Source organism: Cynocephalus volans, chromosome 3 (genome assembly GCF_027409185.1).
Source record: "Cynocephalus volans isolate mCynVol1 chromosome 3, mCynVol1.pri, whole genome shotgun sequence".
Classification (NCBI taxonomy): Eukaryota; Metazoa; Chordata; class Mammalia; order Dermoptera; family Cynocephalidae; genus Cynocephalus; species Cynocephalus volans.
Window position 1 is genome coordinate 5,698,912 of NC_084462.1, and position 22,387 is coordinate 5,721,298.

Genomic DNA, 22,387 nt, shown 5'->3' on the forward strand with positions numbered 1-22,387 from the left:
GTGAAGGCTGGGCCATTGTCAGATTGTAGGGTCCATGGGAGGCCAAACCTTGGGATGATATGTTCAATGAGTACAGTGGCTACCACATCTGCTGTTTCTCGTGCTGTGGGGTAAGCCTCAATCCATCCTGCAAAGGTGTCCACCAAAGATAGTAAGTAACTATAGATTTTGTGACATGGCATGTGAGTGAAATCAAGCTGCCAGTCCTCCCCTGGTTGATGGCCTTGGAGTTGATGGTTATGTCCCACTCTGTGAATTCCCCCTTGAGAGTTAACAGGAGAACAGGTGTTGCAAGACTGATGAACCTCCTCAACGAGCTTTCAGAGGTGTGGGTTATGGAAAAGGGGTTCTAGGAACCGATATAAAGCTTTTGGGCCAATGTGGAGGGATTGGTGGACGTCTGTAATGATGCTGCAGGCTAGATGGCCTGGGAGGGTGGCCTTATTTTGGATAAATAATCCAACCTTTGTCCCTGATAATTCCCCCCAACCATTTGAGGGCCTGAGTTTCTTCTTCGGTATACGAGGGGGAATGGGGTGTGTTGAGGAAAAGGAGAGGAGCTGGGGCGGAGCCTAGAGCCATAGCCCAGGCTGTGGAATCAGCTTTGTTGTTGCCTTTAGATATAGGGTCTTTACAGGACTGGTGGCCACAGCAGTGAATGATAGCCACCTCAGCTGGGAGGCTAAGGGCCTCAAGTAGCTTTTAGATTAGGGGCCCATTGATTATTGGGGTCTCTTTAGTAGTGAGGAATCCTTGTTCTTGCCAGAGGACAGAATGAGTATGGGTGACGAGGAAAGCATATCTGGAATCTCTGTATATAGTGACCCCTTGTCCCTAGGACAGGTGGAGGGCCCGAGTGAGGGCTATCAGCTCCGCCTTTTGAGAGGCTGTTCCGAGGGGAAGGGGTACAGCCTCTAAGGTGGCATCCAGAGTAACGACAGCATAGGCTGCATGCCTTTGGCAGTCCAGGGCAATGAAAGAACTACCGTCTATGAAAAGCACATGGTCAGGATTAGATAGGGGCCTGTCAGAGAGCCCTGGATGTGAGGGAATAACATCCTCTAAAAGTTGAGAACAGGAATGTAAAGGGTTGGGAGTAGTGGAGGGAGTAGGCAGAAGGGTCATGGGGCTTAAGTGGGGGGAGGTGAATAAAGAAATCTGGGGATTTTCAATGAAAAAAAGGTGGTACAGTTGGATCCTGGGAGTCAAATGGGCAAGGGATTTGTGGCTGAGCAGGTCCCCCAAGCAATGGGAGGAAAAGACAGTGAGGGGTTGGCCCAAAGTAAGCTTGAGAGCTTCCTTGGTCAGGGAGGCAGCAGCTGCTAATGCCCTGAGACATGGCTGCCATCCCTGGACCATAACATCTAGCTGTTTTGATAGGCATGCCAGTGCCCAATAGGTTGGTCCTGCAGGCTGGGACAGGAGACCGATAGCCAAGCCAGAATGCTCATCCATAAATAGATGAAAGGGCTTTGAAGGGTTCAGGAGAGCCAGAGTGGGTCCTGCAGTAAGACAATCCTGTAGCCTACAGAAAAAGTGTTTTACAGTGGTGGGGTCAGTTAATGGTCCCTTCGAGGTGTCCTTAGCTGCCTTGTATAAGGGTCATGCTAGGAGGGTGAAGTTGGGGATCCACTGTTGGAAGAAACCCATGAGGTCCAGAAAGGAGAGGATGTCATCAGCATTCCGGGGAGGTTGGAGATCCCAGAGGAGGCAGATACGGTCCCCTGTAAGAGACTTGGAAGTGGGGGTTAGGGATATGCCTAGGTAAGTAACTGTGGGGGTGCAAAATTGAGCCTAGGAAGGAGTGACCCGATAACCCCTAGACCCAAGGAAATTGAGAAGGGTGGCAGTATTGTCTTGGGAAGAGGATAATGAGGGGCTGCAAAGAAGGAGGTCATCCACATATTGGAGGAGGGTGCTGTACTTTAGAGTGCAGAGATTAAGATCTTTGGCTAAAGCCTGGCCGAAAAGAGGGGGACTATCTCTAAAGCCTTGTGGCAAAAGAGTCCAGGTAAATCGTTGTGAAGTATGTGTGTCAGGGTCCTCCCAAGTGAAGGCAAAAAGGAAATAAGAGTCTGGATGAAGGGGGACAGAGAAGAAAGCATCTTTGAGGTCCAAAATGGAAAAGTGGGAAGTGGTAGGGGGAACGTTGGAGAGCAGGGTATATGGGTTGGAGACGACCAGATGGAGTGGGACTACGGCATCATTAATAAGTCTTAAATCCTGCACTAGGCTCCAGTGGGCTTTTTTATGGGGATGGGGGTGTCGCAGGGGGAGCTAATGGGTATAGAGAGTCCCTGCTGGTGGAAGCCGATCTATGATGGGTTTGAGACCTCATTGGTGGGTTTCTGAAATGGGGAATTGAGGATGGGAAGGAAAGGTGGTTTGATCTTTTAATTGTATTTTTACTGGGGAATGGTGAGAGGCTACTATTGGCTTAGAAGTATCCCAAACCCGGGGGTCCACCGACCATGGGAAGTGGGGTGGTTGGGAAAGGTCAGGTGAAACTAGGGCCAAAATAAGGTGGGTGGAAACAGTGGATGAGGGGGAAAGATGAATGGTGGCCTGGAGCTAGTGAAGGATATCCCGGCTGAGGAGGGGGATGAGGAAGGAGGGAATTATTAGGAAAGAATGAGAAAAGGGAAACCCATCCAGGCTACAGCAAAGGGGTGGGGTGGTCCTTGCATTAGAAGAGGTGCCATCAATTCCCATGACCACCACTGTGGAGGGGAAGCTGGTGCCTGAGTAGGAAGGCAGAACAGAGGAGGTAGCCCCCATGTCCAACAGGAAGGAAATGGACTTACCCGCTACCTGGAACATGACCCTGGGCTCAGCGTGGGTGAGAGGGTTTTCAAGTCTGGGCCCTGTCAGCCATCATCCAGGCCAAGGAGCCGAAAGGCAGGACTTACTGGCTCGGAGTTTCCTCTGCATGGAGGCGCCGGGGATCCCCCAATGCGGGGGCAGTCAGATTGCCAGTGGCCCATCCTCCAGCATTGAGGGCATGGGCGTGTCAGAACCTTTGGATTTGGACATTGACGGGCCCGTGTCCGTTAGCGCCACATTTGAAGCAAGCCCTCGGGGGGAGGGGGGGTGCCCTGGGTTACCCCTTTTCGTTGGTTCCCAGAGCCAGCCGGATGCAGGGCTGCTACCAAGGCTTGGGTTTGGAGTTGGACCTTCTGCTGAACCCAGGCCTGTCTTTTTAAGTTTGGCCATTTCCTCCCGGGCATTAAAAACTTTAAATGCCATTCTCACCAGGCCAGGAATGGGAATTTGAGGGCCCTCTTCAGCCTTTTTAAATTTTTTGCAAATATCAGGGGCTGACTGAGAGATAAAATGGGTGACTAGGACTGTAGCTCCTGCCGGGGTGGAGGGGTCTAGGCAGGTGAACTGAAGTAGGACCTCAGTGAGTCTATTAAGGAAAACAGCGGGATTTTCATCTGAACTTTGGGCGATTTCCCGCAGTTTGTCATAACTGACAGCCTTGTTAGCAGCCGCCCGCATTCCAGTGATGAGGCACTGAACCATGTGGTCACGGTGTCAGCGGCCATCCTGACCATTCTGATAGTCCCACCCAGGGTCTGTGGTGGGAACTGCTGAGCCCCTACAGCATAGTTGGATCAGTTAAATAGACCGGATCTGCATGTTCTTGGGTGGCAGCCTGGATGCGTTCCCTTTCCTCAGCGGTGGGGGTAGTAGTCTGGATGACATGTAAGTTGTGCCATGTTAGCTCATATGCTTGGGCTAAATATTGGAACTCTTTGGTATAGTTTCCCGGGTTAGCAGAGTAGGAACCCAGGCGCTTTTTAATTTGGGAGAGGTCTTGGAGTGAGAAGGGGGCATGAACTCAAACCACTCCTTCGGCACCAGCCACCTCCCTTAAAGGACAGACCAGGCCGGAGGTAGGTGGGATTACCCGGGATCATGCCTGGGCAGAAATGAGAGGTGAGTCGGGGGGTGAAGGTTCTGGGGCAGGTGCTGAAGGAGTAAGGGAAGGGGGAGGAGGAGGCTGTGGATAGGGAGGGGGAGGAAGAGTTGCTGGCCCCCAAGCTGGCAGGCTGGCCAGGTTTTCAGGGGGTTCAGACAGAGGAGAAGGTGGGAAGTATTCAGGGGGTTTTGGAGCAGATGGAGCCGGTGTGGTCCGAGCGAGGACGACTTGGGAACTGGAGAATCAGGAGCAGAGGGAGGGACGAGAGCGTAGGTCCCAAAAAGTCTGTACGTAAGGGACTTCCGACCTTGGCACCTACAAAAGTTGTCCAAATCTGTGAGGACCTGACAGTCAAAGGTGCCCTCGAGAGGCCATCGAGACTGATTGTCCAATTGATATTGAGGCCAGGACACCGAACAGTAATAGATAAGGCGGTGCCCTCTCAAGTCTTGTGAGAAGCCCAAAGTTTTGAGATTGGCCAGCAGGCAACCCAAAGGGGTTTTTGGGTCAAATTTGGACTGGGCAGTTCCCATGATTCCTGCTGGGCAGGCCAGGGATTAAAACAGGCGTCCCCATTTGGAATCCCCGGTTCTGGACAGAGGGAAGGTGGCTGTCCTGAGGAGGGGGACATCTCCCGATCCTCAGGCGCCGAGCGGAGTCACCTGGTGACTCAGTAGAGTAGTCCTGACGCAGCTGCGCAATTCCAGGCAGGGTCACCCGGATCAGGGCACGGAATTGGGGGAACTTACCAGGTGTCTTGAGGCGTGGGGCTCAGATGAGGTCCTGGTAACAAGAGGAGGGAGGCTCCCACTGGAGCGGGGCCTCAACCTCCCCCTGAGTTTTGGCACCAGATGTCCGGTTCCAATCAGCAGTGGTAAGTAAAAGGAGCCAGGCAGTGGGTTCCAGGCAAGCTTTAACGGAAGCGCTCTTGGGCGAAGCTCCATGGCCCGCAAGGGAGTGAGGCGGGAGATGTTGCGCCCAGGGTGGATACAAGCGGGTATTTATAGGGGAGGGCTGTTGGTGAGTTTTTGCCCATATATGGTATGGAATTGAGCAGGGTTCAGTTTCCGGTTCCGCCTTCCAGGAAGGGAGCGGGGAGAGAGGGAAGGGGGTGGAGTTAACAAGATGGAGGCTCTGTCGACAGGTAGTTGCTGGCTTTCCGGTCCTCCCGATCCCACGGGCCCAACACCCCCCCATGGGGGGGCATCCCGGGGTGGGAGACGCCATGGGTCAGAGCCACTCATCCTTAGACTTAAGTCCATAACCCAGGACACCTGGGTGCACATGCGCACTTACACTAGACAATAACTGAGGAACACCTGAGTGCACGTGCCTATTTACATCAAATGCTCAGCAAGATTCTGAACATCTGAGGGGCCCCGGCCATTTTTCCTATATTTTCCCAACAGTCAGTAACAGCTTTTAAGCAGGAAAATGGCACATTGGAAGTGTTTTCATGTCCCAGGGGCAGAAAGACCTGAGGCACAGACCAGCCTCCAAGATTCCCAAAGGGAAGCAACCCTCGGACTCTCACTGTGAAGTCTGAGTTTACTTTGGGTGGAGGGGACACTGTGGGGATTTTAAGGCCTGTAGCGACCCCCAGATCCCGGGTATGAAAGTGCTGATGGACTGCAAAGCTCAGGTTTAATCTAGAGACAGGGAAACTCACGCCCACGCCGCTACCCTCACTCCATGCCATTCGCTTCCCGGCCTGCAGGAAACTGCGGATGCAGGGAGAGGCCGGCCTGGGCTGGGAGCGTGAGACGGTGGGGTGGGGTCTGTGCTTCCTTCTCCTCTGTAACAGCTCTCTTTTCTGCGTTTCGGAGGCAAGACCTACCAGTGAAACTGAAGCAACTCAGGGATCTGTGAACTGGGATTTCGTTGGGAGGGTCAAAGAGGGGATCCAGATATGTTCCCGCCATTAAAATTAATTTTATCAATTTAATTAATAAGCCCTGGAATTGTCAGTGAAGGGGATGCAAACTAGAATGTGAAATGCAAAACTCTGCCTGGGTGGAATGTGCAATTTTATGCTGACAACCCAACAGAACAGAATAGAAATTCTTTTCATTTCCAGCCCCCATTCATTCAGAGAGAGCCAATCCTGTGCTCGGTGCTAGTGACTTTCACTGGGACAGCAACTGGGATGTAGGGAGTGGGGGGTAGGGCCAGTGATGTTAGGTCACCAGCTGTTGCTTTAATAAAAGCAATAACTTTTTAAAAGTAGGTGTGAGTTACTTAGTTCTTCCTTACACTTGTTATTCTATTCCAACCTCTTTTATGAGCACTAATCCGTTCATTGGATGGCCAATTAAGTCTTATGACTTAATTCCCAAAAGGCTCCAACTCTTTTTTTGGAGGGGTGTTTGGCCATTACAGGAATGGAACTCTTGACCTTGGTGTTATAAGCACCACACTCTAACCAACTGTGCTAACCTCTTTTCCTTTTTTTTAATTTTTATTTTTTGGGGGGTGGGGGGAGGCTGCTGGCGGGTGTGGGGATCCTAACCCGTTACCTTGTGGTTATAACCGTTACCTGTGCTCTAACCAACTGAGCTAACTGGCCAGCCCCATCCAAGGCTCCACCTCTTAATGTCAGCACAATGGGGATAAGATTCAACATGAATTTTGGAGGACACTTTTAAAGCACAGCATGCCTTCATAATGAACCGCCATAAATTGGGTGGCTTTAAATGACATTTTTTTCTCACAGTTCTGGGGACCGAAAAGTCCAAAATCAAGTTACTGGGAGACCTGGTGTCTGGTGAGTGCCCTCCTGGCTTGCAGATGGCTGTGTTCTTGCTGTGTCCTCACGTTGACAGGGAGCAGAGAAAGAAAGAAGCAAGCTCTCTGTTCCTCCTCTTAAAAGAGCACTGACCTCATTTATGAAGGTGCCACCATCATGGCTTACTTCCTAATGCCTCATCTCCTAACACCGTCACATTGAGGGTTGGGGCTCCAAAATATAGTGTGGGGACATAAACACTTAGTCCATAACAGTGTGCATTATGTGTTTTTTAATATATAATGGTTCTTCCTCCAATTTTCATCATAAAATTATCTGTTCAAAAACTGTTCCGTTTTTTTCTGAATTGCCCACCTCAGGTTTTGCCAGATTTTGGATCAAAAGCAGATTGTTTGCTTATGTTCTCAATTAACATAAAATTTGATCATTCATGTTCTCATAAACTCATAGTTATATCTACAAATTTGATTTCATTGATATTCTTTCTTGATTTGTGTTGGGCAAAAATATTTCAGAAGTAGTTTTGTTTTATTACTCTATAAGCATATTAGTAACAACATGTGTTATTTTCCCACTTTCAGTTAAGCTAAAGTTGATTGGTGGGTTTAGGTGATGTGAATATGCTCCATCCCTCAACTATTTTCCTAATGGTTTTGGCATTCATCAGTTAATGTCTCAAAAATTCCATTCCATCATTGGGAATTGCAGTGGTAAATTTATTTATTTATTTACTTTGTGAATGGCCACAAGGATCGACAAAGTGGGAAATTTTGAATTTTCGCTTTCCTTTTGCCCTTGTTCGATTTTTGTTAATACAAGCTTTTTTTTTCAACTGCTATGTTACACTACTGTATCACAGTACTTTGAAAAAGAAAAGATAAATGCTTGTTTATTTTTCTTTATCAATTATCAGAAAAATGAATCTGTGCTTCACACACCTTGAAAGGCTTCAGAATATTTTAAGGACTTCATAAATTCATGGATTTTACATATTTGCTGCAATTCAATTGACATTGAAGAATTTTTTTTAACCTCAAATTATCCCATTTGTGGCCAGCAGGAGCCCCTTCTGCTTGGCTTCTGTGTCCCAGGATCTCATGTGTTTTGAGAGCTTCCTTGTTTCTACAACAAACACATATTAAGTGCTTCCCCTTGTATGTTTTATAAGTGCCAAATAACAGTCCCCATTTATAATTTGCCCTTTTACTTTGCTCATGGTGTTGCTTGCCAATCATAATATTTTTATTTTTCCCTTTTCTGAGTTATTGATCTTTACTTTTATTAATATCTCTTGGTTTGTGCGATATGACCAGTGTTTTCTCTCCCAGAGTACATAGGAATTCACTGATGAATTTTTTTTTTTTTTTACTGTTTGTGCAATTTAACCTTTTATTTTTACCAGATTTGGTTTTTGTTTTCCTTTTAGCTTTGTTTGTTTTCTGATTTGGGGGGGGGGTTGTTGTTATTGTTTCCCTTTAGCTTAAAGTACAATGTGAGGAATGAAGTCCTGTTTTTTCTAAAGCATACCCAGTAACCCAAACTCTAATCACTAGAAATATTTTCACCGCTATTGCCTTTATTTAAGCACTTTGGTCTACGGCTGATTCATGTCTTCCGTCCTGTCGTACTACTCATGCATCAATTCCATGCTGCTTTAGTTATGGAGGGTTTAAAATAAGGTAGGTCAGCATCCTTCTCTGTGTTTAGTTATCAAGTTTTCTCCATGATTCTCATTTGTTTATGCTACTATATAAAATTTGCAGTAAAATACTTATATCCAAAATAAAATCTGATTGCATATACATCACCTAATCATATTAGTTTTTGCAAGTTATCTAAAGGAAAATTGATAACTCTATGTTGTGCCTAGGTATTTTCTTTTATATTTATACTATTTTTAATGTCTTTTAAGAGTGGCGTAATACACATAAAATGCACCATTAGTGATATTTAGTATCTTTTTACACAATGTTGTGTAACTATCATGACGATCCACTTCCAGAACATTTTCATCACCCCTAAGGAAACCCTGTACAAGTTAAGCAGTCATTCCCCATTCCTCCCTCCCCTCAGCACCTGGCAACCACTAATCTAGTCTCTGTTTCTAAGTATTTCTCTGTTCTGGATATTTCATGTGAACGGAATTATAACATTGTTGGGAAAAATAGGAAAATGTCAGGGCCCCTCGGATGTTCAGAACGTTGCTGAGCATTTCCTGTAAATATCCTCAGGTGTTCCTTGTTACTACTTAATGTAAGTTGCGCATGGGCACCCAGGTGTCCAGGGTTGTGGACTTAAGTATAAAAGACTAACAGCGCTGATCCACAGTGCTTCTCGGAACTCTCAGAGAAGCCACTAGGATGGTTGCTCCTAGATCTGAATAAAACCCATTCATTTTTCTATACCTACGGCTCCCAGGACCTTTTTTTTTCTATTACCTAGCTCACAGACCTGCGTGTGGAGGGTTTGTAACCCAATCTGTACAACAGACTCAAGGGGTCTGTAAGCCCTGACTTTCCAAACATAAATTGCCTTATATGTCTTATATTATTTAATTTGTTTTAATTTATGCTCTTGTAACTTCAGCTCCATCTTCCATTGTTACTTGGAATTGACTGTATTTTGTAAACATAAATTATTTGTGTGTATGTGTGTGTTGACTTTCCTACTTTGTGTGTGTGTGTATTTTCAGAGATATAATTATATCATCTGCATATAGACATTTACCCTTATTTACAATCCTTTTTTCAGGTTTTGATCTTTGTTAAATTGTCTTGTCTATTCTCTCTAAGGTGATATTGTATATAAAGGAGACCTGATGCTCCTTAGAGATATTTCTTACTTTAGTGGAGTTTCTGTAGTGCTCCTCAGATGGTTGACAATTTTTTGAAGATACATAATTTCTTAATTCACGATTTTTATCTAACATTATTTCCTGTTGAATACTGCCAATTTGTTTGTGCTTATTAACATGAGCACCTTATTTTTTCTCTTTATCTCTATATCTACGATGATGAGCTGTATTAGTGGATTTATATTTTTACTTGCATTCAAGTTACAAATTTTATTTGTACATCATACATTACTTTGAATCAACAATTGCAAATGTTTGATAATATTTTACACAATATTTTTCTATGTATATGCAGATGTGAGCATTTTATGTATTACTTTATTTGCAGTAATTTTTTAAATGTCTTGGTATCAATTTACTATTCAAATACTAAAAGTTATTTTGAAGTTTCCTACTTCTTATGTAATCTTTAAGTATTTCAGGGAGCATTGATTTTTTTTTTTTTAAAGATGACCAGTAAGGGGATCTCAACCCTTGGCTTGGTGTTGTCAGCACCACGCTCAGCCAGTGAGCAAACCGGCCATCCCTATATAGGATCCAAACCCGTGGCCTTGGTGTTATCAGCACCGCACTCTACCGAGTGAGCCACGGGCCGGCCCAGGGAGCATTGATTTTAATGTATTTAAAAGATACTAGGATTTTTCTTTTAAAAGATCTCATTATTTTGCTATTGTTTGTAAGGAATTTTTATAAAACTATTAATCAATCTCTTCCATGGATATTGCTGTGTAGATTTTCTGTCTCTACTAACGTCAATATTGGTATGGTATATTTTCTTAGAAATTGCCATTTCATCTGCATATAGATATTTTATCAATATTCATTAAGCCGTACAAATTATTTAGTGTTTAAAATTTTTAATGACCTTTCTTGTTGGAAGTTTTAGGTTTACAGAAAAAGCATTAGAAAGATAGTACAGATTCTCATAAGCCCTGTACAGTTTCTATCATTAACATTTTAGAATAGTGTGGTACATTTCTTATATTTAGCAGACCACTACTGATACATTATTCTTAACCTATTCATTCTTTATTCAGATTTCTTCAGTTTATAACTAATGTTCTTTATCCTTCCTCGATTTCATCCTGGATGCCACATTCCAATTAGCAGTCATGTCTATTAAGGTTCCTCTTGGCTTCGACAGTTTTCAGACTTTCTTTGTATTGGATTAACTTGATAGTTTTGAGGTGTGCTGGTCAGATACAGCAGCAGTTTTTGCTTTTACTGGTGAAAGCAACTTTACTGGGACACGTCTGATGTTTTTCTCATGATTAGACTGGAGTTAGATGCTCTGTGAAAGACCACAGAGAAAAGGTTCTGTGTTTACCATATCATGTCAAGGGCTCACACTGTCAACATGACATATCACTGTTGATGTTGACCTTGATCATCTGGCTAAAGTTGTGTTTGTCAGGTTTCGCCCCTCTAAAGTTGATCTTTTCTCCCCTACTAAATACTGTACTCTTTTAAAAGGAAATAACTATACACAGTCTACACTTAAGGAGTTGGGAGTTATTTCCCACCTCCTTAAGAGTGGAGTACTGACATAAACTATGCTAAATTCTTCTACATGGGAGATTTGTCTCTTCTCCCCATTTATTTACCTGTTCACACATTTACTTATAATAGGCCACCTAATGTTTTTCAAAATCAATTCTTGACATCATGTTTTTCCTTGCAGTCTTACCCCATTAAACAATTATTCTTAGTCTCTTCATGTCATCCTATTTCTCCTCCCTTAATATAGAAGGGATCTGAAATCTGGGGTCTGACTTAGAAAATAATTTGATTTCTTTATAGAAGTAAACTCTCAGGGAAACAGAAGATCCAGTGGGATGCACACTTTGCTGCACGTCCCTCATAACTCAAATATCACCATTTTCTGCTCTCTGTCTGCATGGGAACCTGTTTTTCTCCAGAGCCCATGGAAATAAACAAGGCTCTTCCCAAAACTGCAAGTTTTTTAAAAAAATGCTTATTAGACACTTGTAATTGTTTCCAGTATTTGAAAAATGGAATATATTGTTATAAGATATTGTCAGCTCTCATAGCATGCACTATACTATGTCATTGTTGCTACAGCTGAAATGATGGTTCTGGTTCTGGGGCAAGTTGAGGTCATATAATCACAAACCTTTAGCTCAGGTCCTGGATATTTCCCTCTCACACATACTGGCTGTTGGGACCTTCTCAGTGAGTCCACCATCATACCAGAGGAAGGAGCATGTGAGTATTTCCTTTTTCATTCTGAGAGGCTGTCAAGGGAAACAGTATGTCAGGAACCTGGAGAGGTGCTGATGTTGGAAATAGGATTCTTTTTAGTAGAAACTGGTGCAGATGTCCCCAGGGTTATAAGAATAATTCCTGGGGTATTTTTTGTGCTTGTGGAGAAAGACTGTAGGTACTCAACTTTATACAAATCTCTGATGCCTCTTAATGTAATTTAATGTAATCCACATTCATGGTTATGGTTTATGTTTTATCCTAATAGAAATATAACCTGATATTAAGTCACTCTGTAATTTTACTTCTGAAATACATCCATCCTACATAAATCACAAATATTTTTTTCAGGATAACAGGTGTTGGTAAAAAACCTCTTCATGTAATAATAAAAATAATTTATTGAATAACACAATTCTGTACAATGACTGAACGTATGAGAGGTGATGGCTACAATGAGTTTAATGGACACAGTAATTGTATTTACACAAAAGAAATCTATAGTCTTTGGATTATGGGGAAATAATTATCCCACCAAAAATTAGGCAACAACTACATGAGGGAAAGTTAACATGATTCTGAGTTTCAGAAAAAAAAAATCTGGGACTTGGCAGTTTGCAGGCTGAGATGTATCTTGAGATATATTTCATTTAAAAAAACATTTTAATATAACCCTAAGTTCACAAGAAATCTACTATTAAAATGAATTGAATGTACATGATGCTGGGCCTTCTCAGTACCATTTTGGATATCTGTATTATGTTTGAGTATATTTCAATGATTATAATAAAGTTTCAGTTCATCCTCCTTCATAATTAATTACATATGTAATCAAAAATTCAAGATAAATCTGTCACTGCTTTGTCTCATATGTGTTTCAAAACTTGTAGCTTATTCCATATTATGGTACAAAGATTTCCATGGGTTCTATCATTCTACTCCTTTCCTGGCATAGGAACAAATATATATCTGTCACTGCTATAGGTTGAATATTTCACCCCAAAGTTCTTGTGTTACAAACTTAATCCCCACTGTAACAGTGTTAAAGGGTGGGAAATCCAATCATGGTGTTTGAAAGGTGGGGCTTTTTAAGAGGTGATTGGATTGTAGGGACTGCTCTTGTGAAAGAATTAATGGTTGGTGAGAGGCGAGGTTTTGATAGCTTTAAAAGGAGAGCAAGTGAGGAGGTTAGCTCTCTCTTGCTCAACGATTTGCCATGTGACACTCCACATCCCTTGACATCCCTAAGAGTCATAAGAACAAGGCCCTTACTGATGCACCCCTGGACCATGAACTTCCCAGCCTCCAAACTGTAAGAAATAAATTACACAGTTTCAGGCATTCAGTTATAAGCACCAGAAATGGACTCATACAGTTACCATCATATTAACACATTCTTGACCCAATATATTCATCACATGCTCCTGGGATAATCTTTCTTATAGGATTTATATGGTAACCAGTATATAATAATTTTATTTGCATTTAATTTTTATTCAAAGATAATTTGAGTCCATAACATTTATACACATAACTATAAAAGTACCCACAATCACAATTATCTAAAAAGATAAAACCATTTAAAATGGCAGTGAACATCAGCGAAAGTAAATACAGATGTTGAAGACTGGAAAAGCAAACGACTAGTTTTCTTCATGTAATGTAACAGTTAAGACTTCTCCTTGCAGTCAGACAACACAGGTTCAGAGTCTGCTGCTGCCACTTAGTGTGATGTGAGTTGAAAAAAACCACATATTATGCTTAGGGTCTCCTCATCTGTAAAATAAGAACAACAGTAATCTCAGAGAATTACAAATTCAATCAGTTATTACATATTAAACATTAATAACAGTAACTTTTACTTGAAGCTACATATATATACCATAATATGCAAAGTTATGAATTCACTTATAAATACAAAAAATGCAATGTGTTTCTGAGTGAAGAGTAGTGGATTTTATTTCTCATGGCAATAGTGACACAAATCTAATTACTGAGTGGGACATACCACTCTGAATATGATTATTAGTGTCTGGGAAGTGACAGAATGGCTTCCCACAATTGGCAATAGGGATTATCTCCTTATCACTATATTTGTAATCTTGGGGAATTTCTCTTTTCTTTATCATTATGTCATTGCTTACTTTAGTGGATGCAGTTTAAAAGTACACAGATTTGCTTCTCAGAAAAATGATTATTGGCTAAACCTTAACATTCCTTTTTAAAGGGTCTGTCACACAATGGCAGCTTTTAGGTTGAATATTTTCTCAGAGATTTTGCATGCAAAGTTTTTATGCTCACAGTGTGTTCAGGTGTGTGTTCTTTAGATCTTCTAGACCTTTAAAATTAGCCCCAGAAAGTCCATGTGGACAGAGTTTAAAGTAAAAGATCCAAGTTCGCTGGACTTTCCATATACTTGTGCTGGATTCTGCACATGCTTATGAATATAGTTCTTTTTGTATACATGGCTACAAAACACAGAAAACTATTAACAAAATGGCAATAGTAAGTCTTTACATGTCAATAATTACATTATATGGAAATGGATTGAAATCTAAGCCCAAAAGACAGAGTAGCTAGAAAAATTTAAAGGCTGGCTGGATAGTTCAATTTCTTAGAGCATGGTGCTGATAACACCAAGGTCTGGGTTTGATCCTTGTATAGGCCAGCAAAAGAAAAAAAAATCAATGCCCAAATATATGCTTTCTGAAAGAAACTCACTTTAAACTCCCTTTAAATTTACAGACACACACAGACTGGAAGTAAAGGGATAGAGAAAGAAATTCCATGTAAATGGTTACTAAAAGACAGCATAGGTGACTTTACTTATATAATAAAAAAATAGACTTTAAGTCAAACTATCACAAGACACGATAAAGTTTATAATACAATGATAAAAATGTAAATTCAACAGGAAGGTATAACAATATAAATATACATACATCCAAATTCAGAGCACCTAAATAACTAAAGCCAACGGTGGCAGATCTGCAGAAAGAAATAGATAGTAATCCAATAGTATTGGGAGATTTCAGTCTCTATTCTCTATAATGAATAGATCATCCCGACAAAAAAGCAACACATAAATAGCAGAACAAACATTACTGACCAAATGGACCTAACAAATACAGAACTTCCCACACAACAGCAGAAGAATTCACATTCTTCTCAAGCACACACTGAACATTCTCCAGCATAGGCTACATGTTAGGTTACACAAAAAGTCTTAACAAATTTAAGAAGATAGAAATCATTTCATGTATCTTTTCCAATCACAAAACAGTGAAACTAAAAATAACAGTAAGAACATGAGAAATAAATTCAGAAGCACATGGAAACTGAACAACACACTTGGGAACAACCAGCGGGTCAAACAGGAATTCTAAAGAAAAAAATTTAAATGTCAGGAGATAATAAAAAATAAAAACAGGGCTGGTCAGTTAGCTCAGTTGGTACCAAAGTCAAGGGTTCCCCATACCCACCATCTGCCAAAAAAAATTTAAAAACTAAAAATATAAATAAACAAATAAAAGGGGCTGGCTGGTCAGTTAGCTCCCTTAGTTAGAGTGTGGTGTTGGTAACACTAAGTTCGAGGGTCAGATCCCCCTACAGGCTAGCCACCAAAAAATAAAAAAATAAAAACACAACATACCAAAATTATCAAATGCAGCAAAAGCAGTATCATGAGGGAAGATTATAGCAGTAAACAACTACATTAAAATAAAAAAGATCTCAAATAGGCAACTTAATTTTAAATCAAGAACCAGAAGAAAAAGAAATAAACTAAGCCTAAACTTAGGAGAATAAAGGAAATAATAAAGGGCAGGGCAGAAATAAATAAAACTGAATTAAAACACAATACACAAAATCCACAAAACTAAGAGTTGGCCTATTGAAAAATAAAATCTTCAAACCCTTACCTAGACAGACTAAGAAAGAGAAGACATATAAATAAATAAAAAGAAATGAAAGACGAGGTAGAACAGATACCTCAGGGTCTGACCGACCTCCGGGGGGCACTTATGCATCATGACTCCCCCGCCTTTGAAAAGCCTTGCAGCTGGCCAGCATCAGTGCTCCGGCCACCCACCAGTAGGTGCCAGTCAGCCGCCTCTGGCCTTGGGCCAAGGCCAGCTCTTGCAGGATCCAAACCCGCCTGATGCACCCTTTTGACTCGATACTCCTCTGGCAGGAGGCGCCATGCTCCACTTCCTGCACTCAAGGCTTTGGCCAAGGACCATCCTCCCTCCGAATGCTCAGGGATACCCTGGGCTGCTGCGTGGTGCAGGAAACAACCCCACCTGGTCATGATTTATCTGTTACAGGACAGACTGCCGAGAAACCAAGTGTCACTCAGAGGGTTGGAGAACTCAAAGATTTATTATACTGGCAGGCCCAGAGGAGTTCACACTCCAAAGTCTGAGCCAGACTCCAGGCTTGCAAAGGGTTATATAGGTTACATTTTTCCAGGACTGTAAGTTTTATTTTCTCGGAATCCATGTGGTGGGGGCTAGGCTGATAAAAACCAAAGGCCCTTAGTGTTACAAAAAGCAACAATACAGGTGGAAAACAAAAAGCGGAAGTACAGGTGCATGTTTAAGCTTTTCTGGGCTTGTCCATATCATATCAGACAAACAAACAAAACAAACCTGATACCTCAGAAATAAAAATGATCAAAAGAACTACTAGGAACAATGATATGCCAATAAACTGAATAACAAGAAATGGATAAATTCCTAGAGACATACAACCTGCCAAAACCAAATCCTGAAGGAATAAAAAGCCTGAACAGACCAATAACAAATAAGGAGACTGAATCAATAATCAAAAACCTCCCAACAAGAAAGCCCAGGACCAGATGGCTTCACAAGTGAATTCTACCAAACATTCACAGAAGCATTAATAACAATCCTCCTTAAAATCTAAGCATTTTAAGAGTGAACACTTTCAAATTTATTTTATCAGGCCAGCATCACCCTGATACCAAAGCCAAAGTCAATGCAAGAAATGAAAACTACAGACCAATAGCAAATATCCTCAGTGAAATACTAGCAAACCAAATTCAACAGCACCTTAAAAGGATTAAACACCATAACCAAGTGGGATTTCTCCCTGGGATGCACATACAGTTCAACATATACAAATCCATCACTGTGATGCACTCCAAAAACAGAATGAAAGATTAAAAAACAAATGGTCATTTCCATAGATGCAGAAAAAGCATCTGACAATACTCAACATCCATTCATGATAAAAACTCTCAACAAAATAAGTACAGGAGTAACTTCCCTCAACACAGTAAAGACTGTATATGAAAATTCCACAGCTAACATCATAATAAGTAAAAACTTAAAGCTTTTTCTCAAAGACCTGGTAGAAGACAAGGATGCCTGCTCTTGTCACTTCTATTCAACATAATACCAGAAGAACTAGGCAGAGCAATTAAACAAGATAAAGAAATAAAAAGACTTGAATAGAAAAAGTAGTAGTAAAATTGTCCTTGTTTGCAGATGACATTCTTATATGTAAAACTCCACACAGACTGAGAAGAAAAAAACATGTTAGAATTAACAAATTAATGAAATTGAAGGGTACAAAATTAACATACAAAATCAATGGCATTCTAGACCCAAACAACAAACTCCCTAAAATGAAAATTAACAAGACAATACCATTTACAATAACGAAAAAAAGGATAAAATCCTTAGGAATAAACTTAAGCAAGGAGGTGAAGATACTGAAAGTTATGAAACATCAAAGGACTCTCTAAAGACATAAATGGCCAACAGGTATATAAAGAAATAAATAAAGATATGCTTCATCCATTGATCAGTATTTAGGTTGATTCTGTCTCTTGGCTATTGCAAATATTGTAGCAATGAACATGGGAGATTAGATGTCTCTTCAATATATTGATTTCATTTCCTTTGAGTAAATACCCAGTAGTGGGATTGCTGGGTCATAAGGTAGTTCTATTTTTAGTTCTCCAAGGAACCACCATACTGTTTTCCACAATAATTGTACCAATTTACGTTCCCACTAACAATGCAGGCAAGTTCCCTTTTCTCTGCATCTTCACCCTTGTTATTTTCCGTCTTTTTTGATAATAGCCACTCCAACTGGAGTGAGGTGATATCTTGTTGTGGTTTTAATTTGCATTTCCATGATGATTAGTGATATTGAGCACTTTTTTGATGTGCCTGTTGGCCATTTTTATGTCTTCTTTTGAGAAATGTCTGTTTAGGTCCTTTGCCCATTTGTTAATTGGGTCATTTTCCTGCTGTTGAGTTGTTTGAGTTCCTCATGTATTCTGAATAGTAGCCCCTCATCTGATGTGTAGTTTGCAAACACTTTCTCCTACTCTGTATATGAAAATTCCAGGGCAGGGCAGAAATAAATCTCTCCACTTTGTTGATTGTGTCCCTTGCTGTGCAGAAGCTTTTTAGTTTGATGTAGTCCCACCTGTCTAATTTTGCTTTAGTTGCCTATGCCTTTGTAATCTTGTTTTTAAAAGTGCTGGTCACTCCCATTTTGTGTAGCATTTCCCCTGTTTTTTTCCAGTAGTTTCAGATCTTAAATTTAGGTCTTTAATCCATTTTGAGTTTTTGTTTGTGTGTCTGTGTATGGCAAGAGAGAAGGAGGTCGTTTTAATCTTCTGCACATGGATATCCAGTTTTCCCAGCACCATTTATTGAAGAAGCTGTCTTTTCTCTGATGTATTTTTTGGCACCTTTGTTGGAAATCAGTTGGCTGTAATTGCATAAGTTTATTTCTGGGCTCTCTATGAAGGGATTTTTAAAAATGTGCTGTATATACATAGAATGGAATACTCTATAGCTATTAGAAAATGAAATCCTGCCATTTGAAGCAACATGGATGGAACTGGAGACTGTCATGTTAAGTGAAGTAAGCCAGGTACTGAAAGACAAATACTGCATGATCTCCCTCATATGTGGAATCCTAAAAGGGGTGGGGCGGGGAAGTTCTCATAGAAGTAGAGTAGAATAATGGTTACCAGAGGCTGGGAGGGAAGGGGAAGATAGGTGGAAGGGAACTGGTGGATTAATGGTTACAAAACTATGCTATCTACCCTAAGTGAATCATTGTATAGTAAATGCATGTATCGAAACAGCACACTGTACCCCACAAATGCGTACCAGTAAATGTTAAAGTTTTAAAAAAAAAAGCATCATTAAAGGCAATGAGACTAACACAAATTTGAGAAGGGCCTATGTCAGATATGGAGACACTTGTAACAATTTGTATTGGAGACAGACGCAGAGGCATTGCCCTCACAGCACTATGATAATAACAGCCAAAGTTTGTTTGTGGTGTTTAAAGACTGGACCTGACTGCAATATTGAATTTACTGCTAGCTCTGGGTGATTTAAATGGTTAAAAAATCATTTTCTATTACATAACGTAAAAACTAGTGGTGAGTCTGAGTACTGATATGGAGGCAACTGAAGAATTTTTTAAAACCCTAGATAGACTGTGAATAAAAGTTACTCACCAGAGCATATCTTCAATATGGAAGAAATCCCTGTATTCTCAAAATGGATGCCAGAGAGGACTTTCATCCATAAGGAGGCCAAGTCAATGTCAGGTATGAAAGCTTTTAAAAACATTATAATAGTCTTGCTTGGGGGCAATGCTGCAGGCCACATATTGAAACCCCTTGTGATGTGGCACAGTGAGAACCTCAGGACCTGCAAGCATATCAATAAGTACACCCTGCCAGTGTACCATAGGAGCAGTAAAAAATTATGGATGACCCAGCTCCTCTTCCAAAATGTTCTTCTAATTTGCTATGCTAGTGAAATGGAGAAGTAGTGATTGGAAAAAAACATACCTTTCAAGATTTTGCTTAATGTTGATAATGCTTCTGCACAACCTCCTTTTATTGGTGATCTTCATCCTAATATCAGAGGGGTGTTTCTCCCTCTGAACACCACTTCTTTGACCCAAGCAATGAATCAAGGAATCATAGCAGCTTTTAAGGACTACTCCCTGAGGAGGACCTTTGCTCAGGCTACTGCTGCAACTGAGGAAGACTGAGAAGACAGTGAGGCAATTCTAGAAGAAATACATCAAGAACCTTGCCCAGGACTAAAGTGATGTCACAAAGGAGTGTTTGAATGGCATCTGGAAGAAGACACCCAAGAGTTTCATCCACAGCTTCAAAGGATTTGCAAAGATCAGGAGGTTGCAAAAACCAACAAGGTGTGGATGAGATGGCAAACACTTGAGCCTGGGTTTGGTGAGGATGACACTGAGGAGCTCCTAGATGTGATTCCTAAGTAACCAACTAATAAGTTGTTGGAACTGGAACAGGAATATACAGATGAAGAAGAGGCAAGAGAAAAAAAAAACTGCAGAAGAAAAAGAATTCCCAAGAAAATTCATTGTGGAGCTTTTGCAGAATTCAAAGAGCTTCTCAAAAATTTTAACAACATGGACCCTAACATCAAAAGGTTTTCATTAATAGAAATGTTCCTGGTGCATTTTCTGCTTCGAAGCAAATCTATGATAAACAAAACAAGGTGAAAAAATGAACCAAGCAAACCACAATGGACATATTCCTGAAAAGTGACATATCCCTAAAAAGTGCATCAAATAGATCCTTCAGAAGGTATTCCAAAAGAAGACATTGTTATCATAGAAGATGACAGCTCAATCCACGTTATTGCCACTGAAGACCTTCCAATGGGAAAAGCTGAGGTGGAAGACAGTGATACTGATGATCCTGACCCCTGTAGGTCTGGGCTAATGTATTAGTCCGTTTCTGTTGCTTATAACAAAATACATGGAACTGGGTGATTTATAAGAAAACAAAATTCATTGCTTACGGTAGTTTCTGAGGCTGGGAAGTCCAAAGTCCATCTGGCAACAGTGACCCAGGGGTCTCACATTACAAGATGGTGGAAACAGAGAGAGCAGAGAGAAAGACAGACTCTCCTCTTCTTTAAAGCCCTCAGAACCACGCTCCTGACCACAATTTTTTTTTCACATGGTCACTTATTGAGCCCTCATGCGGCAATATTTATAACTTCTCATCATTTTTCCACTTTAAAACTTTCTTCAACATTACAGAGTGAAGGGTGTTTGGTCTCTGGGCACTCCCAGCCAACACCGAAGCAAAATAATTCCAAGAAAAAACTTGCACAGATCCACCGGTAAAACAAAAACTTTAAGAAGCTGAATGTTTCTTCCTCCTCACGAAACTGCAGTCAACAACAAAAAGACAAGATAAAGTGACTTCAGTCATTCAAGTTATCGATGATGTACACTCCCCATCGTCGCTCATACCTGGTACCCTGAGACCCAGTGTCACAAAATGTTTCAGAAATGTTGGGATCCAGAAAGGGGTCAGAGAGAGCACAGACATGTGGCGTCGGAGAGTCGGACTAACACCAGCCCTCGCCCAGGGAAAGAGGTTAAGTAGTGTGAGGGTCATGCAGGGCTCAGGAGTCCGAGGTGGTGAGTGAACTGCGCCTGCGGGCGAGGGGTGGGGGAGGGAAGAGGGCGTGGGTGTGGCGTAGCCCAGCCGTAGCCTGGCGCTCTCAGGAAACGCTGGTAGAAGCGGACCAGCCGGGGCTCCCCGTGGTTGTTGAAAACCAGTATCTCCTGAATCAGTTTTGCCTGTCACGCTTATCCCAGAACAGGCTATTCCCAGCCTGACCACCATTTTTTTTTTTTTTTTTTTTTGCGGCGCTCAGCCAGGGAGTGCACCGGTCATTCTTATATAGGATCCGAACCCGCGGCGGGAGCGTCTCCGCGCTGCTAGTGCAGCACGCTACCGAGTGCGCCACGGGCTCAGCCCCTGACCACCATTTTTAATCCATTCACTACTGCACGGTCCTACAATCCAGTCACTTCTTCAAGGCTCCACCTTTCAATTACCACAATAGGATTTCCCACACTCTTAACAGTCACAGTGGGGACCAAGTTTCTAATACATAAAACTCAGTGAACACAATTCAAGCTTCAGTGAGTTTGGAGGAGAACATAATTCAATACACTACAGCTAATGTATGTGTTTGTATCTTAGTTTTTAATTTTAAAAAGTTTAAAAAGTAAAAAAAAAATTTTTTTGATAACTGAAAAAAGCTTATAGAGTAAGGACATAGAGACAAAATAATTTTGTACATGTATACAATCTTTTAGGCTAAGTATTATTAGAAAGTGTTTTAGGCTAAGTGTTATTACAAAGGAGTCAAAAAGTTTAAAAATTTATAAAGTAAAAATGCTACAGTAAACTGTTTATTTTTTGCAAATGGAAAATTAATATATATTTAAAAATTGACTTTTCCAACACATAAATGCAAACTAAAATTAGATACCAGTTTTACTCATCAAATTAACAAAATAATTTTCAATGATAATACTCCATGCTGGCAAGGGTACAATGAGACAGCCCACACTGCTGATAGTAACATGACATAATTCCACATATTTCCTGTTATCTACCTGGTCTAAATTATTTGTCTTTCCCTTGCAACTCCATTGTGTTTCTCCTGTAGCATTTAATGGTACTTAAACTCTTCATATATAACTCTCCCTCTATTTGGCTTACAAGGTTCTCAATGACAGAAGCCCAGTTTGACTAATCTCTAGTCCTATTACTTTCTAGCTTCTG

At 41.2% G+C, this 22,387-nt stretch overlaps 2 protein-coding genes across 3 annotated transcripts in view; one reads left to right on the forward strand and one right to left on the reverse strand.

Annotated features, from left to right (window-relative positions):
• The window catches only part of LOC134372946 (zinc finger protein 208-like), a 563,224-nt gene that overhangs the window by 247,442 nt on the left and 293,395 nt on the right, over positions 1 to 22,387 (forward strand).
• Positions 10,400 to 22,387, reverse strand: part of LOC134372927 (zinc finger protein 83-like) — a 49,174-nt gene continuing 37,186 nt past the window's right edge. The window contains exons 7-8 of one of the 2 annotated variants that reach the window (XR_010022914.1): positions 11,660 to 13,524; positions 10,400 to 10,816 (exon numbers count right to left, since the gene is read on the reverse strand). Coding sequence is in view for 1 of the 2 variants with exons in the window: in XM_063090263.1 (XP_062946333.1) it covers positions 13,472 to 13,524 (53 nt within the window). In the remaining variant the exon portion in view is untranslated. Of the gene's footprint in view, positions 13,525 to 22,387 lie in introns of both variants that reach the window. The other variant, XM_063090263.1, reaches the window with a different exon arrangement.